The sequence below is a fragment of the Nipponia nippon genome, unplaced genomic scaffold (genome assembly GCF_047370975.1).
Source record: "Nipponia nippon isolate SJK-2023a ecotype South Korea unplaced genomic scaffold, ASM4737097v1 scaffold_3, whole genome shotgun sequence".
Taxonomy (NCBI): Eukaryota; Metazoa; Chordata; class Aves; order Pelecaniformes; family Threskiornithidae; genus Nipponia; species Nipponia nippon.
This window is the reverse complement of record NW_028262347.1, coordinates 3,199,755-3,219,090: the sequence shown is the minus strand read 5'-3', so window position 1 is coordinate 3,219,090 and position 19,336 is coordinate 3,199,755. Positions and strand designations below refer to the sequence as shown.

General features: G+C 39.1%; 1 protein-coding gene across 2 annotated transcripts in view; it reads right to left on the bottom strand.

The window, feature by feature from the left end:
- The window catches only part of CHCHD3 (coiled-coil-helix-coiled-coil-helix domain containing 3), a 164,017-nt gene that overhangs the window by 16,744 nt on the left and 127,937 nt on the right, over positions 1-19,336 (bottom strand). For both annotated transcript variants that reach the window (XM_087767032.1, XM_009462606.2), the window contains exon 6: positions 12,573-12,643. In XM_087767032.1, coding sequence (XP_087623158.1) covers positions 12,573-12,643 — 71 coding nt within the window. The remainder of the gene's footprint in view (positions 1-12,572; positions 12,644-19,336) is intronic.

The following is a 19,336-nucleotide window of genomic DNA, read 5'->3' as shown; positions in this document are numbered from 1 at the left end:
CTAAATGGCTTGAAACTTAAGTGGCAAGGAAAGTTTTAAAGAAATAACTGCTTTTCTCATTTCTTTCAATATACGATAAAATGATTACACTTTACAGTGAGTCTAGCTTGAGAAATGTATATTGTACTACAATAGGAATTTTCACATACAAAATACGAGACCTCAGGAAAATGGATATCATATTCAAGAAACTATAGTAAGAAGAGGATAGGACAAAGGGTAATGGTTTTAAACTGAAAGAGGGTAGATTCAGACGAGGTATAAGGAAGGAATTTTTTTACACTGAGGGTGGTGAGACCCTGGCACAAGTTGCCCAGAGAGGTGGAAGATGCCGCATCCCTGGAAACGTTTGAGGTCAGGTTGGACGGGGCTCTGAGTGACCTGATGTAGTTGAAGATGTCCCTGCCCATGGCAGGGGGGGTTGGACTAGATGACCTTTAAAGTGCAAATTATCAGTATTTCAGTAGTTCCTTTTAGAGACCTATCTGACTAAGGCTTTTTATATTCAAGCACTGTACTCAAAATCTGACAGAATTAACAGACTTATTTCTGCAGGACACACATCCTCTTAAGCAGAAGAAGGGGGAATGCCTCATCTGTATTAATTTGGATATAATCTGAAAACATTTAGTTTACAAGGTATAACCAGAACAAGAGGGTGATGGCGGAGTTTCACCTTCACACATCTGTACTGCAAGGATTCAAAAAGCAGCGATGACTTTATCTGCCTAAACATGAGGTTTACCAGGTACTGAGGAACTTGAAGACAACTTCTGCCCCATGCAGTGTCATGCTATGCAACCAGAGAGGACTAACAAGTCTCCAGGTTTGAAATAAAGAGAACTTGGGATAGAGCCATTAGCTTCATCCTTAATCAATTCTCTTGAAAAGCCACCAAAACCTCTTCTGTAGACTGTCGAGAAGAATATCTGCAACTTCTCTACCTAAAGGAGCCAAACTATTTAGTAGAGAAGAGCTGATGAACCTGATTCATTTGACACTGAATTTATCTATAAAGAACTTGTTTTTAAAATCTACGTTGACCGCATTGACTGCATCTTATTAGTGAGAGGTTTACAACAATTTTTTGCCCAAAGTACTGCGTCTAGTCAAGGCAAAAGGAGAAGAATATATGTGATGGAAGAAAAGGGACTGCATTTTATCAGCCTGTGCAGGAGTAAGATTTCACCAACAGCAGAGCGGTATAGACAGAGAGGCAGTCTGTTACACACAGATCTATATAAAGCCTGTCTCGCAAAACCTTTCGATCCTGATCTTCTCATGCTTCCAGTAATGCATACGACACAGTGCAGCACTTGCTATGGAATATTATCCATCTTAACACACCCTTGACAGGGGAGTCCATCTTTATAAACTTTATACCCACAGACATGGCACTCGAGTGGTCTCCTTAAAGATACACATATTGGTTTTATCTATTTTGTTCAGTTCCTTTCCCCAGGCTTAAATGTGTGCTTTAAATGTTTCAGGACTATACTTTGATTTTATATTGCAGGCAGATGAATGGAAAGGCAGAGAACAGTGAGAGAGAGTGCAGCTTTATGATTTTTTTTTTTTTAAACATTGACAAGTTTTCCAATTTCAGTTATAGATCCTCTATAGAGGCACATAGCATTTGAACTGACAAAACCCACTAACACTTAACTGCTCCATAAACAGTAATGGGGAAAAATTTCTCCTACTGAACAGCTTTGTGTCTTCTTATGTTCTTTTAGGCTTAGAAGGTGGTGTGCTTTTCACGCTTCTAAGTGCGCAGCATGGAACATAAATATCATGTCACATCTATATAGGCCCAAATGTTTTAAAAAAGCCAGAGCAAACCAAAAATATTTAGGAAATCCCCTCTTCAAAAACAGCAGGAAAAGAGTTTTGATTTGTTTAAGAATGAAGCTCATGTGGAAGAAAATCTGAAAACACATTTATCAGATACTGTAAAAGCCTTTAAAAATTGGCTAGGACATTTCATGACCAATATATGCATTTTCTCCTATAGATGTCTGGACTCATGCTTTAAAAATGCAGTGATAACCACTGAAAGAATCAAAACACACGTTCAGAAAATAATTTAGCATTTTGCATTGAGGGGTACCGAGAATAACAGGGCAAAATTTAAAGAAAATACAGGCAGAACATCAGGAAAAATATTCCTGTAAAGGACATGCATTAAATAGTATTTCAAGGGAAATAAATAAAACTTGGATTTCTGCTAGGGAGATAGACTATCTTGTTGGACCTGAGTACTTCCAACTAACATGGCTAACCCTTAGTTCCATGGCTAACACAGCACAGTAACTTGCTATTAAATGTCTAAAGGCAATGGGCTCATTTCCTACGAGCCATTAGATGTAGAGCCCTGTTACAATTAGGATTTTGCAGTCTATGGATGAGAGCTTCGGTCTCCTACAACAAGGCAGGTGCAATACTCTGGGCAAGGTGTGTACAGTCACACCGGTTGGTCTGTGTGTAGCTGCAGAGCTACCTTCTGATCAATTAATTGACTTACACAGTTGTGTTTAGAGACGCCCATTGGGAAAGCTTGCTGAAAGTTTCAAGCTAAAAAGGGAAAGAAATTTTTTTCAAGACTTTTATCTTCTGGGAAACAATTTCAAAACGGTCATATTCACAAAAGGCAAATACTGTCTAAAATTCAGTTAACAAAATGTCAAATTTGCTCTGATCAAAGGAGAATAATTGATAAACTATGTAAGTTTGGGGACAGAAAGAAGTAGTAATGCTCATGAGAGCAGGAATCATGCCACTCCCCTGTTCAAAGCTACATGAAAATGCACATTCTGGTGCCCTGGTCAACTCCTAGAAAATGGAACTGCTTAAAGAAACAAAATTATATTTTTAAAAACCAGAATTATTTTATGCTGGAAGGGCTACTGACAAGATCAACAAAGAAAGCCAAAAGATCACTGCTTGATTTGAGTTAAGATGGAAAGCAAAAGTTTGGGGACCATTATAACATTTTACCTGTAAATGAGACCCAAACCAATCAGGTCACTGAAAAAATATATATTGTATTAGGAAGAACAGCCTATAAAGTTTGCGTAAAAAAATGGCAGTCATTAACCACTTAATTCTAGACTCGGACTCGGCACATATTACCCTGCTGACCTCAGTCAAGTCCCCTAACCTTAAGGGATAACTGTACACACTTAAGTCACATCTATACAGGTCCTTTCATTATTTTTATTACAGTAGCACATAGATGGACTAATTAAAGCTAAATTTACATTAGGCAGGCAATTTGTTAGGCATTCTAATACATAAAAAAGCATAAATCCTACGCAGACCTATAAAGGCTTCTCCATGATCCAACATCCATGTAGCACACATGTTGCCAACTGCCCGCTGCACAATTTTGCTCTATTCAACAAAAAATGAGAGTTACTCAAGTGCAACCGGGCACAATTTTATTTATTTGTTTGAGCCTGCTAGCAGCACAGAATGACAGCAAAGAAATGAACTTTCTCCTTTATCAAAACGGGAGCGACACCTGCGACATGATAATCCCGTGCCACCTCCCAGGTACCACCCTCCCAGATGCCAACAGCTGCAGCAGCCCCTTCTCCAGATGTTGCCAGCCGCAGCTCTGCACTCTGCATTGCCAAAATCTGCAATGTGCTGAGACACAAACATGTGAGGACCAGCATAAAATAAATGCAGTCTGGTTCTGGTACCAGCAGCATTTCTGTTGTTTGGATGTTTTGAGAATGAGGACTTGATTTTAAATATGTAAATGGAACAGCACCAGGTTGCTGGGTGAGTGTGGGAAGATACGGAGATGCTTGTCGAACACTCCAGGCCTGATGGACACATTGCACTGAAACCCTGACTGCTAACCAAGGTCCAAATCTGCTTGAGATTCATCTCAGTTTAGATTGTCCTAAGCAAACAGGAAGATAAATAGCAATATTGAAAGATAAGCTGCAATTAAAAGTGCAGCTCTGCTCAGAGAAGAAGCTATTAGAGCATACCTGTTCTCTGCATGCCTAACGTCTTACCTATTTCTCATAGTAAAAAAAAAATAAAGTATTTTTTATACCGTTTAGTCTTTTTATACCATTTTACAGTTTAGCTGCAGAGTAAGGGAGGTGCGATATACCTGCCAGATACCACGGTTTTCAAGTCCAGTAATAATTTTTACTACCAGCAATTAAAGAGAAAGTTTTACTTTTCAACTAATCTCGTGAACTAGGAGGCAACAAGACAGCTTAACTACTTTATAAAACATCTTAATACTATTTTTACAAACCTTATTTTCTGAGTATGACAGCTCTTTGCAACAAAGCATATGATTTGATACTATTTCCCAAAACGTTCAATGTATACTTTGGCTTTACAACCGTGATTTCACTTAGGTGGAGTCTAAGCAGAATGACCGCGGTCTATTTTTTTCCCTGATTTAGCCCAACGCTATTGGAAGGGAGGAAAAAAAAAAAAGGAAGAACTGGTTAATTACAAGGAGCAGCAAATGAGCTGTAATGGAGGTGTTATGAATGTAAATCAGTGACGCCTGATGCAGCAACAGCAGCATCTGTGCCTGCAGCTTCCAAAGTAATGAGATCGTGCTGATGTACTGGCATCCTGCTTTGATCACTTCATCTTGTTCAAGAGGTCTGATGGGAAAGCAAAGGTCGGTGGCACAGACCTCCCTTCCTGCAGCTTGCACATGCACAAATATTAGTGACTGATCAAGGATTGCTGTCTTTCCGCCCCATGATTTCGGAACGGATGGTTACATAGTTGGGGGCCTTAACCAAACAGATAGCACAAGCTCCTGCAATATGAAGTGTCATGTTCTAACATGTAGAGGTAATCGGCAATTCATTCTTCACCCTGTAACCAGAAACAGGTGTATGCTTCTTAAAAAAACCATACCATGAACTCTGCAAAATATGCTCCCTTCCAGAAAAAGAGGCTGGCTGCTGTGTGCTCCAAAGTGGGGGCTGTGAGATTTGTAGGCTTTGATCCTGCAGATGGCTTGGACTCATAAAAAACATCCTTAGAAAAGGTATTTGTAAATCTCAGCAACAGAAGATTACAAAATACAGAACACATTAATAATAAAAAGAAGAGACTGTGGGTTTTAACCTTCCTTGGTTTAATACTGTAATTGGGAAATCATTGGCTCATGTTTATACAAAATCCCAACAAAGGATGCTTAACGTATTAAAACAAGAGGCTTTAGTCCTTGAAAGGGAGCACGGAGCCAGATGTACCGCTGCAGAGCATTACACGCCAACTATGCTGCAAAGAGTCAGTCCTCGTTGGTCGTGAGTGGCTCACAAAATCCAGCCGGCAGGAAGAACTGCCCTGAAGGAGTGCATCCATCAGTTCTCAGGGGACTTGGTTGATTACCAGCACACAAAACTAGGGAACACGCCAATTTAACTGTTGGCCACTGACGCATGAAGGAAAAGTTTCACTCGCTTTCATAAGGAAGACTATAAAATTACTTCACGTAAGCAAACATAGAAAACCCGGGGTGTGCTGGAACATGAGCGCGTGCTTTCCCCTTCGAACACATCGACCAGACTCACCTCAAGAGGAAAGGGACCTTCAGATACAGAGGCATGTTTGCCCAGATGGTTATACTACTGTAACAATATCCAAGATAACTATCCTACCTTCCAGAAAATCTTTTGTTCTTTTAACTACTAATTCATATGAAATAAAACAATTCCTAGTCATGACTTTGTGCTTTACTAAAATTAATTTTAAGATTGCTTTCTCCATTCCAGACAGTAAAGTATCTAACCGCGTGAAAAATTGGTGACAGCCTGAGGAGAGCTTTAATGAATGTACCCACGATTTCTAGAAACGAAACAAAAGTGGAAAAAGGATTACAGCAAACATGGAAAGAATTGGCTTGGCCCTCTTAATTAACATGCTATCTAAATTTTGAATAATGGATTTTAAAAGTTAATATAACTCTCAAAAAATACATTTAGTGCTTCAAACCTAGCTCCTGACCAAATAAGCACATCTAAAGTTCACATTACAGCTCAAACATTTCAATGAAAACACACATCCCCATGCAAACAGACTCAGGATTCTGGGCTTAAGAGAAAAACACACAGATATTATGCCAGAATCCCCTGCTCCCACTCCGTTCAGAATGAATCTGCATCTAGCTAAAGAGTGCACAATTAATATTTCATCCAGCTCTGTTGAGTACTCTCAGTCCTAATGGACTGTATTGATCAAAGGAAGAAAGTTAAACATCTATGTTGCTGTAGGGAAAACTAAAGTTGTCATTTATGAAGTGATCCTCATTTCATAGGTAAATGTACTGAATAAAGGGGGGTTTTTTTATATTCTAAAGCTGCTCAAAGGATATCCTCTTATATATATTTATAGGTTGAAGAGCAACCGAGATGGGGTAACTACTGACCGCCAAAGTCCCTTCAACAAGCCAAGCTGCTGAAGCAATAGGCAACTCTCTGAAAGGAAGAAATACAGAACTCCTGCTTCCTCGCTCCAATTCAAAGGCATGCAGAAGGCATGCATGGTGTAAAAGATTTCGCCAGCCAAGGGAACGCTGTGTCAAAGCAAAATCACGTATACAAAGTAGTAGTAGAAAGTCAAACACGGTGCTTGAATGAGCTCTGCCACGGCAGCCCTCAGGTAAGTCTATCAGGACCAAGTACAGGTTGAAAGGAGTGAGCAAAGAAAACAGGTTCTGTTTTATTCCTTTTGCAGTCAAAAGGAACAGGATTTTGGATGTACAAGATAAATAAGAGAGACCGAAAAGATTTGTAGTCTCTTTATCAATTTCTCTTCCCACCTGAAGCAGCTCTACACATTCTGAATCCAGACTGGTTTAAACCTAAGAGGGGTGACAATATCACATCCACTCTGCAAAACACCATTTACACTTCGCTCGTTAGTAATAACAGTGTAACACTGTTAGATATCAGACATTGGTACTGGTTAAATCAACACAAGCAATTCTCACTGCTATGCCACCCTCCGCACAGCGTCAGCGCAACTGGATGTGCAGCTACACAGCACAGCAGCCTTGGGCAACAAAAAGAGGATGGGGTGGAAGAGTAGAAACAGAAATAAGAGTATTCAGATACCTCTGCTGCTAAGAAAAGCTCCATAGTTTAAGCTGAGTTGATGGTATTTCATAGATCATAGAATCATCAAGGTTGGAAAAGACCCTTAAGATCATCGAGTCCAACCGTTAACCTATCACTGCCAGGTCCATCTATACCATGTCTTCGAGCACCACATCTATCCGTTCTTTAAATACCTCCAGGGATGGAGACTCAACCACTTCCCTGGGCAGCCTGTGCCAATGCTTGACCACCCTTTCGGTGAAGAAGTTTTTTCTAATATCCAACCTAAACCTCCCCTGGCGCAGCTTGAGGCCGTTTTCTCTCATCCTATCACTTGTTACTAGGGAGAAGAGACCGACCCCCACCTGGCTACAGCCTCCTTTCAGGAAGTTGTAGAGAGCAATAAGGTCTCCCCTCAGCCTCCTCTTCTCCAGACTAAACAACCCCAGCTCCCTCAGCCGCTCCTCATAAGACTTGGGCTCCAGATCCTTCACCAACTTTGTCGCCCTCCTCTGGCCACGCTCCAGCCCCTCCATGGCCTTCTTGGGGTGAGGGGCCCAACACTGAACACAGTACTTGAGGTGCGGCCTCACCAGTGCCCAGTACAGGGGCACGATCACCTCCCTATTAACACTATGCACTCCTTCTAGCATAATTAATTTACAAACATACCAGTCCTATGCTCATCTGCGGGATGTCGTGGATAACTCGGGACCATCATCCCCAGCCATAACACACGAAAAAGGAATTCAAGAATACTACCAGCAATAGTATCATCAGGGCAAACAATACTGACATGACTGTTTCATGACAAAGCACTACATGTACATGCTGTATTTGTAAGAGAAAAGATTAATTCAGGATGTTTCTATTTAGAGCCCATTGTCTTTGGCTGAGCAAAGGGAACTCAACTAGAAGGCAAGCCTTCAGGCTCTGTCCAAGGATTTCCAAAGAGCTTTCTATTTTCTGTTACTGGAAAAATACTATGTAGTACTTCACAAATAATTTATAATCTGTACTTTTAACTTCTGTTTTTAAAAGCAACTAATGCTAATTAAGGTAGCAAAAGGAACTGCTAGAAAACTGGAAGTTTCTCACCAGTGGATCTGCACAAGCAGAAACAAAGCAGAAACTATTTGCCTGGGTATCTCCCACATGGATTTCTATGTCACAGCAGTTTGTGAGTACAAGAAGATAGTTACTGAAGATATTTGCATTAAGGAACTATCAATATTCCTAACCTAGAGACAGTGCAGAAGAGTCCCTTAAAAGTCACCATATGTGCCCAACATCAGAAGGGTAATGACAACAGTAAAATAAACCCACATTTCCCTGGTCTCAGTCCAACGTTGTCATTAAAAAGCTTATTTTCTCTCTATACTGCATTTTTTTTTCCAATGTCCAGAAAACTGGCATCACTGCTTTGTAAGACAATTATATTTGAAGATCGAAGTGCCACTGTTATTCATTTAATGTGGCTTCATTACAAACTTTCTCAGCTTCACTTCCCAGTTCAAAAGAATATTAGCTAAAACACAACTTAAAAGAAGTATTCTTCGTGTTTCTATGTATCTACAGATAACCATCACACATAACTGTGCTTTAAATTTTATTTTCAGTAAACATTAATAAATCAAGCTTCATGATACAGAAGTCATCAATTAAAGGAAGATATGATATTGATTGTTTTGTCATTTATTCCTGTTCACTCTATCCTGAATCAAACCCCCTGCTGAACATATTTTCAAGGCTATAATAGCCTGTTGCCTGCCTATCACCGAGCCCTAACTTCCATCAGCGATCAGAGCAATGGAAATGATCGAGAACCACATGAAACATATTGATTTGGTTTGTAAAATTGTTTTTAAAACGTCTCAAATGCGTGAAGATTGTACCGTGTGAAGCAGTGTGAGCAAATCCCAAACCTTTCTGTGTTTAATCAAACGAGCTCCTCCAGTTCCCAAAAGGCATTCCTCCCGATGGCAAGGTTCATGATCAGAAGTCTCATAGCAAGGGAATAAAGCCATCAAAATCCGTGATTCAGAATAAACACCCAAGCTTCCAGATGATGCAAAGCATCCTCCGTGATTAAGACTGTTGGTTGGCGCTGGCTAATTTCACCCAGGAGTCTATCAACACACAAACACATATAAAACCTGTGCCATGATGCACAAGATCCAGAATTCGGCTTCGTTGGAGACACAGGAGTTTAGAAGTGACACCGAAGTGACACACTGAGATACCAGGGAAAACCTCACCCTTGCTTTGCTTCACACAGCCACCACTGGGCAGTAGAAGCCAAAATGGACAGCCGATCCCCAAAGAGGACCTGGATTTTCTATCAGTCTGGCCAGCTGGGGACTATGTTTTTGCCAAGAAACCAGCAACAAGAAGCAACTCCATGTTGTCTACGAGAGACCGGTGGAGCAGGAGAGGAATGGCAAAATATTTCGGAACAGGCACTAGTGCACAGCTATGAAGTCTGTCATCTACCACAAGGAATCAAAACCCACAGAAGATAAAGTAAAAACATTTATTTTAGGCCGAATTTGCCCTATCCGCTTAACTCTATTCCTAAATGAATAATCAAGATGTTACTTGGCTCTAGACACCACAGGGGAATAAAATGTCACCACCGCAGCTGCCAAATTTCCCGCTACCAGCCCTTCCAATTAAGAAAAAAACCACAATACAAATGTACAATTTGATTAGTTAAAGTTCAGATCTTTGCCCAAAGCCTGGCTCTTCCTGTAATACTGCATTCTTCTCTTCTTGTGTAAACTTCTCATTATAACAGAGACATCTTCATAATATAATAATTCTGGTCATAATGTAACTGCGGGTAACATAACTCCTACATTAGAAAAGGCAGCATGCTCTAGTAATGTTGTTTTAATGTAATTTGTGTACTGCAGGAACTGACCGAACCTGGTCATTTAGGATTTGATCAATGTGAATTAGTGTCTCAAAGAGATGAACCGTTTGATAATTCAGAATTTGATCAATGTGAATCAGAACCTCACGGAGATAAAACATTTATAATGAACATTTGGAATATCAGTCTAATCCAAGCAGCGCTGGACAAGGTAATAAGCAGGCATCAATAAGGACTGCAGACAAAGTACAGAAGACCTGCCAGTTCTCTGATACAAGTCTATATGGGATATTTGTTTTTTCCCTTTTAATGGGGTGAATTATCCCTAAAGACTGATGAAGCCCCAGCTGATGTAATTTCAGGGACTAAATGGAGGAAGGAAAGGGAAAATCCAGGAAATGTTTAAGTAATTATCCACTTCTCTTTGCTCTTGAAAGAGATGTAGCTTAAAAAGTTGAAGAAATGCAAGTTATCTCAATAAAACTTAGCAGCTAATTCTAGACGTGTTTAAAATAAAGTGAGACTATTTCGTAATAATACCACAATTAGATCTATTAATCTCGCATTTAGAACCTGAAATCACACTGATGTGCAGCACATCGGTTTACGCATTAATAAAATTTAGCAGTTCAACCTTATTTAATTCTTCTTTTACAGCCAATTAAACAAGCTCTTTAAACACCATTGCTTGAAACTCTGTCCTCAATCCTCACATGCAATTAAACTGAACATGAGAAGTGCCTGGTGACACCAAAAGAGCATCATCTTTAGGTTTCACTAAATCATTCATAATTTATCCATCAAGTTACATACAAAAGGCAGTGATAAAATAACATCTGCTGAATTCAAACCTTCGATAAAAAGACATGGCATTTAAAAGGATTTTATATAAGGAAAACTTTTAAATTATAAAGCAGTATTGATATTTTATGCACTTTATCAAATCTACTGCAATTTATGCGTATACTTCAGATATCTTTTTCTTTTCAGAATATTTTCTTTTTGTTTTTTAAGGCAATGGACCAAAACTGGACCCACTAATCAAAAAGCTCCAAATAATTTCTCAGAAAATTTGGCTTAAAGTGCAAAGAAAGCACAGCAATTTCAGCAATGGCATTACAGCGAAGATTAGGCAAAGAGGTGATCTCTATTTGTACTTTTCGCCTCCAGAAAATTAAGAAAAGACCAATCTCATGAAGTGTTAGGAATCTCCAATTCCCTCTCCAAATCCCTTTTCATTAAATACTCTTTGGTTTATGCAGATAGACTGAAACATCCTACGAAACGGCTTGCTTAAAATTCTTAGATATTGCCTGACGCTAAGGACTGGCCACTGCTATATCTACCAGCTCTGTCCATGCAAAAAGGAACCCAAAAACATTTGATTTACTTAGGAAATGATTTATACATTATTTATATATTAGGAGGAAAAAACCCAAACCCAAAACCATTTCCCACCACCGACCACAATAACTACCTAGAGCTATCAAGAACTACTTCAAATCACAATAAAAGCTTGTTTTGGAATAATGACAGCCAGATTAGGCAATAATTAGATTTCAAAACCTTTAAATACTGCACTGTAACAAAGGAAGGGGAAATACCCCCTTGATGGGAATCTTATCACAGGTGGAAAAAATGACAATAAATAACAACTTACCAGGCTTCCCATCCATATGGGAAACCCTCCAAATTATGGTTAAATCAGACCTTGAGTCAATGGTCATTCTGTCCCTCTTGTTTAAGGGACAGATGAATTCAGTCCTCAATATACTCTGCACCATTAACCAGTACAAAGACTTTATATATACACTAGAGAATATTTAACAATTCATGATATTAAGAGATAAAATGATTTTTATCTTACAGTTAAGAACTTTATTTATATTGTTACCAGAAGCTCAAAGCTCAAGCTTTTCTCTTCTTGCTCCTCAAAAACCAAAACAAAACCCAAACCCAAAGAAAATCCCTCCACAAACCTGAAAATCATCGCAGAATAATTCTTTTTATACAGCATTTCTTGGTTACTGCTGAGGCTAAAAGGCTGTAAAAAGTTCTCTCTGTATCCTTACAAAAATGATAAATGGAACCTTCTGCCTAATGGATGAACCAGCAGAAAGGGAAGAGTCCAAGGCTAAGGGTCAAAGTCGCTTTGATCCATCAATTACTATATCTTCATTTAACCATCCTCGGGACTAATAAAAATTATTTAATTTGACCTTCACTGTTAAGGGCAAAGTGAAGTTGCTACTTTAAATCCTTTCACATCACGGAAGCACAGGATGAATACTATTGTAATGCAAAGTTGGAACTACATTTTTGGTTCTCCATTAGAGAAAAAATGTTAAGGAATATATTTTTAGAATATTTCATGCATCTCATCAAATATAAATTAATTAGTACATTACTAACTGCATGTCCAATTTCTATGCAGCTTATGGCTACTATGCACTGGCTTCCAACTTCTTCAAAATTCTCTCATTTCTATAACCAGCACAGCCTGATAGGATCTATGATGGGGGAAGGAGAATTATTGTGAATTTTAATGTGGATAAGAACTCATCTAGCTGCCAGGCTCAAAAACAACAGTAGAAAACACTTACTTGAACCGAGCTGACACTTCATCAGCAGCTTTTTGGTATTGCTCCGTGGTAACTTTGTAGAACTGGGCACTCTGGAAAGATGAAAAAAAAAAAACAAACACAAACCCAGATTTTATATAATATCATTTATATGCATACTAATATCTAGTAAATAATGCTAATGTGGATATTTTATCCATTTAAGGTGCTCCAAAAAAACCCCAAACCCAACCCTCAAATCAAGTATTCTACAAAGTTTCAGAGATAACTTTTTTTTGTGTGTTTTTTTTTTTTTTAAATAATCGCATCCTCTTGGTTCCCAGAAGGTTATGCAAAAGAGACGCCTCTTAGGAGGAATCTGTAAAGAGACATGGCTTAAGAACGACGTATCTAGCACTAAGGGCTGCTGAAGCCTTTGAAGCTTCTCCATTAGAAAAAAAAAAGAAGAAAAAAATCAAAATACTGCATCCTTACTTCTTCACGTGTCCCTGTTTGTGTTACTTACACATATATCCCCACCTAGACTGCACCTAATACTTGAGTCAAACTTCAAAGTTGCACAATAAATTACCTATGGCTTGACTTTCTCTTTTGCTCCTTGCCTCAATAATGCCTCTCGCAGTGAGTTATTTTAATATTCCAAACTTCCAGGTCACTTCAATCACTTGCTAATTTTAATTTTTAAAATCAGGCAGCTTCAGAACATATTTTCATCTCCCCTAAACCCAGGAGTGCCTTTCACTCCGTTACACCAAATCATTAATTTCCAAAATGCAGGCAAGACAAGATTGAATCATCAAGCAATAAAACTTTTCTATGCTTAAAAATGGCAAAGTTTCTCAGCGGGGTGTAGGATATTCAAAGACAAACCACTATAATGTTGTGATGCTTCATGTCTAGATAATATATACATGGTATTTGTAAAGAGGTTTTTATAGCCTTAGCACAGTTGGACTTAAGAGGTAATAACTGAGGCACCTGGCTTCACAGTTGGAGGAATAAAGAAAAGTTAAAACAGTTCAAAAGTTCTCTAAAAGCATTTTTCTCTGAATGGTGGGGCAAACAGGTCATGGAGATGTAGAAAGGTTTTGCTGGCATTTCCAAGAACTCTTCCGTAGCTTTGCAGCTCTTGAGTCATCTGGCATCCCAGGGAGTCGTGTTAACGCAGCAACGAAACTCTTACAATCACACACTGCACCATTACAGAAAAAACATTTTGAATCCTTATTTTAACAATCTAACTACTAATACCATGGTTTAAAGTGATTCATGCCACAACACAATTCCGCATTATTTAAAACATTTAACATACACGGACGGCACAATGCAGTCCATAAAAAGCATTATTGAAATTTTATTTTGGGTAAAGTAACAGTTTTATTTACTTAAGACGTTGATGTATGAAAAAGCAATATCCCTAAAACATTGTTAGGAAAAAAAAAATTAAAAACCCTGTAACTGGAGAGATCACTCTTTTGTAAAAGTCAAAGATGACATAGTCTCCTTGATCACTGGGTTAGTAAACATGTCCTGAGCAACATTCATCTGTGCCAAATTATGTTATGACTGTAGGTAAGATAGCCCACTACAGCAAAAACACTTGATGGAAACTCCAAAAGAGGCAGCCCTATCTACAAAAATAAAAGGAAAAAACAATTTTCTTTTCCATTTGCGGATCTCATCTTCTGAGATTCTTCCTTGTGAATTATCATCTTGAAATGTACAGAAATTACTGAAAAAGAATACCAAGTCTGGACACGGGTAAAATTGTATTGCAAGTCTAATATTTTACCACAAATTATAACAAATTGTGTAAAATCCACTGCAGTCAAAGGTCACGCACAGATCACAAAGAGCACGGTGGTCTACTGCACTCTTGCTTCTGAGATTCAGACCTAATAAGTCATTTGTACGGGAATCAAGGTTTCCACGCATATGACTTGGGGTCATTTATTTTTTCATAAATCATTGTTGGCCAGTAAGAAAATGAAAATGAAATCCTCCTCACACCAGTGACCCCCTTGCGTTTAGCAATCTCAGCTGCCCAATGACAGTCACATCCAGGTTCCTTGGATGTAGATGAAATCAATAGGTATGCGATTAGACAGCAGGCTGACTACGGTGCGAGTGCGGACAGGTCACCATTTGAGATGATGAATAGCTCTCTATCATCCTATGGTCCCCTATGATGCTAACATTTACTATAATCTTATTTGGGCTGCGATTTATCTTTCTTTTGCCTGATCAATAAAGATGAACACAACAGTTGTAAGGATCGATTGCAATTTTTTATCATTTTCAAGCTTGAAGGAGCATTTCTGACACAAAAACAATATTCTGAGTGTACTTGTTCTACTTTTTAATTGCAGTTCAAGTGATCAACTGAGCTGCTATATATGCCAAGAAGTTTTAATCCTACAGTAGACTCAAGCTATCGAGAAATCGTCTGTTATCTCAGATAAAGTGTGCTGTGTTTCTTGGATCAGATCTTTCTTTGAAATTCATTCAGGTTCTCTTTTAGAGATATACTCTCTATAATCTAGAAATGAAGTTTCATTTTAGAAGTCCTTCCTAATCCTCAAGATAAGAGTGCAGTGGCCATTTCTCTAAATACAGAAAAAAAGAGCGCTATAACATAGCACTGTTAACATAAATAATTTCCACAGTCTCCAGATAAATACATATATGTATTTACATTGTCGGTATAATCTGCATATTCATGTACTGGTCAACTCAAAGAGGAGGAAAAAAAGCTGTGATCCAGTTCTCAGGTTGGCAACAGTGGCAGACCATCAGAGAGTAGCTCTGGATCCGGCCTGTGGATCTTCACGAGTTCCAGCAGATATTCCAAATGCAGCTGTTTTCTCCCCAAAGCGCGCACAGGCAGGGAGGAGGGAGGGAAGGGAGCAGAAATGCAATACCACCTACCATTCTGCATCAAGCATTGTGTGCGTGAAGATACAAACCTCAGCTATTTTTATTACATTCCAGATACTCTATATATACTCCTAGGATTCTTTTAACTAAGCGAGCCACTGAAATGGTAGCAAATACTACAACCAAGCTCCCTTGTATCTTTGATTTGGGTCCCTCAGGCACACGCATTATACAACAGTCTTCACTTACAAAATTAGACAGCATCTTCCCCTCTTTAAAGTCTTCTCTGTTGCTGTGTAACAAAAAGATGGTTTTCTGCAGACCTTTACGGTCTCCTTTGTTGCAAGAAGTATGAAAGAGCAGGGAGTGTGTTACAAAAGACGCGAGGAACTTCCAAGAGGGAACAGAAATGTCAGGGTTATGACAATTAATCATCATCCCAGATATGCAGAAGATGCTATTTCTGGAATTCTTGCACAATGTGGGCATGTTGCTTGACTTCACTATCAAAATAAAGCAGCAAATTCGGTTCTTGATGACTAAACCCTAGCTTCTTCAAAGTCAGGTATCTAGTCTAAACTGATCACCAAGGCGTGCTCCAGAATCACAGGGGTTGCTGGCTAGCAGATCCCACCCACCTCACAGAGTATTCAGGATGACAGGAATTACCGTATCGCTGCCGACTCAACGGGGGCCTGAATAACTAACTCAAAATAGGTGATTAACTTTAAAGCTGCTGAAGTTGGGGGAAAATTAACCCGCTTGTGTGCATGCTCCTCATTTTCCATCTGCTTGACTGAAGAAACACTGCCCAGCTTTACAATAAAAACTGACGTACTGGACCAGACCAAATACTGATCCAGCTCAGGACTCTGGCAAGTAGTAACAGCAGACGTGTAGGACAAAAGAGCAGAACAGGCACACGGTGATGCTGGGTGATCCCCCAGCACATACAATGTCTAAAATCCAATCCTAGGGGTATACCCCAAATTGCACCATGACTGTCAGCATGCCAGATTTGAGCAGCTGAACACAGCCACAATCAATAAGTGAGAGTTCTATTTCCAGCACACAAAATAGCAGAAAAAGCTAAGGTTTCCAAGACATCATGCCTTTACCTACCTCTTACAGAGCACAAAAGGTACTTGTGATCATTGGTCACCATGCTTTTTCCATGCATAGAGAACTTCAGCCTTAATTGTCTTCCACAGGAATTAGAGAATTTGTTTTCATTTCTTTACTATTATAGGAATGGTAACACAGAAAGGCCTATTAGAAACTAATAATTTTTCAAAGTTTCAATGCTGTGAAATAAATACTGAATGCCATGCACACTGAGTAAGTAGGGTCATATGGGGGAACCCCAGCAATTACAGGAGCGGGTATGGTGATACGCTAGAGGTCCATGTCATCTGAAGAAGCCCACTGCCTTCTATGCTGACATTTTCAAACTTGCACGTATTTGATTTTAGCACTCGGCTATTCTTTCAGCAGAGAAAGCTTAAAAAAAAAAATAATTGGTGAAGAGCAAGGTGGGGGAAGAGAAAGAAGAAATCCACCAAATGGTAGAAATGCCATGATGTAAAATCATGACACCGAGCTTGCATCACCTGGAAAAGTATGATGCTTAAGATCTTCAATACAGTCCTGTTCTACCTAAACTAATAAAGCAGTAGGTAGGATTGACTTCTGCTGGCCGAGGTCTCTTAGAGATCCTGATATTCCCCATAGCTATCAACCTCTTTGCCCTGTTCCCTCAATGCAGACAGCTTCTTCTTCCATCAGTCTACTCCTAACTGTATTTCCTACCCGGTATCTCCAAAAGAGGAGACTCTCCTGTTGACCGACTTCTGCCTTCTCACAGCCTCTTTAACTTTTGCCCAGTCCCCCTCTTTGAGGCTGCGCCTCTGGTGTCCTCAGCTTAAATCTCCTATCCCTCTCAGTCTCACAACGCTGGCACAGTACGTTGTCCTTGGGCTGTTCTTCTGGCCGTTTGGGTTTTGCACTGGCCAACATGTATTTTGACAGTCCAAGAAGCAATTAATCTTCAACCTTCGCTAGCACTTGGGCAGCAGCATCAAGCAGATAAATACACTGTAGGAAACAGTATTTTGCTCTTACTTACCCACCTCAATCTGTATGGCAGAAGGTTTTGGTAAGATAAGCAAAATCTGAGCCAGAGGAGCCAGGGAGACCGCTGTTTTAATAAATATGTGAATGGATATTTCTACAGGAATATCAACTATCCTGCTGAACTGCAGTGGGACAAGCTCCGGCACATTTTCCCAGGAATGGCAAAATCCAGAATCCAGAAAGCATCCAAACTCTGCCCAGTTTTAGCTTTCTTAAAGAAAATTCTTAAAATGCAGTTCCAAAAAATCACCTATTCAACATTTTTTAAAATATTGTAACATTGTGTTAGCTACCGTACAGACAGTAAGCCATTCAGAGGAGTTTTATTGAAAAAACTGCAAAAACTCATAGCGTTTAGTCAAGTGACTGATTTCACATGTGACTTCAATCTAATTGACCTGAATAAGACCACCACACATTAAGTTACTTAAATGTTTATGGCCCAAAGATAACTCATAGGATGCAACCAAATTGAGTGACAAGTAGAATCTCTATGCCTTTTATTTAGTACCCTTCTTTGAAAAGAAAGATCGGGATTTGTCATTGTTGGGGAAGAAGTGCTTTTTTTTTTTTACCTTCAAAAAAGGGAACAGAGAGAAGCGTAGGCTGGCATTGTGGAAGAGCGAAAGAAAAGAGGACATTAATTTTAATTTTAAATCCATCCAATTTCCCCTGATAAATACACAGAGTCATAGCAAGTATAAATAATGCTATAATTCAGGTAGAGAAAAATGGGATCTGACCACGGGCAAAAGTATTTTCATCATGTTTGCCCCCAAAATAATCTTCCCCGAACAAAAGCAGGAGCAGAAGCTTCTTAAAGAACATACTGTGGAAGAACAGGAGAAGAATTATTTTGCTAGATAGATCTGATTTCAAAGGTCTGTGTAAGAAAATAAATTCCTACAGAACCTCAGAAGGTCAGCTGTTTTGTCTGCATGTGGGACCTCAAAGCAGAAGTGCATGTTTTAGTCTCTGCCGAAAATCTTCAGATTTTCAGCCAGATAAAGTTCTGAAAGATCCTGTGTCATCCAAGCTGATAAAAAGGTTATCAAAAGAACTGGGAGAACTTGAGAGCCCTCGTTTAATTTCACTGAAGATACATCACCTACATGCACTATTTTATTACAAATGTGCTGAAACTGTTTTTACTGCAGACATACCATGACTTCTTTTTGGCATTGAAATTCCTCTTTTAAGCCCCTTGGCTCTTAAAGCCCTGAACAGATTCAATATGAGAGTAACATTCATACAGCCTATTTAATTTTTTTTTTAATTTAATAGTTATGTAGTTAACAGTTTATTTGACAAAGAAAAAGACGTGTGACTTCCATACAAAAGAGACAAATCTGGCCTTTGCTTCAAGTTAGTGCTGTGAAAGACAAAAATGAGCACAGCTTGACTTCAGAGCAGCTCAGCACCTGCTCCACCCACCAAAGGAACGAAGAGCTTGGGCTGTTTGGCACCTTTGAGAATCAGGGTAGAATTTTTAATTTAAAGACTTCTTTTTCCTTGTCATCCTCCCCCACGGAAGGACTCAAAGCATCAGCAGGCAAAGATTATCATGTTCCCCAAATGGCAAATTGGAAAGTTTTCTTTGCCTCTTTTTAATCCATTTCTGCTGAATTTAAGCTTTCTTTTATCCCTTAATTGAACTTCTGGCCATTTCATCTCCGTATCTTCTACGAAACCATTTGTGGATAATATGAAGCATTCTGTTTTATTCATTCTGTTGACATGCAGCCTGAGATCTATATGGCCCTAAAAGAGAACAT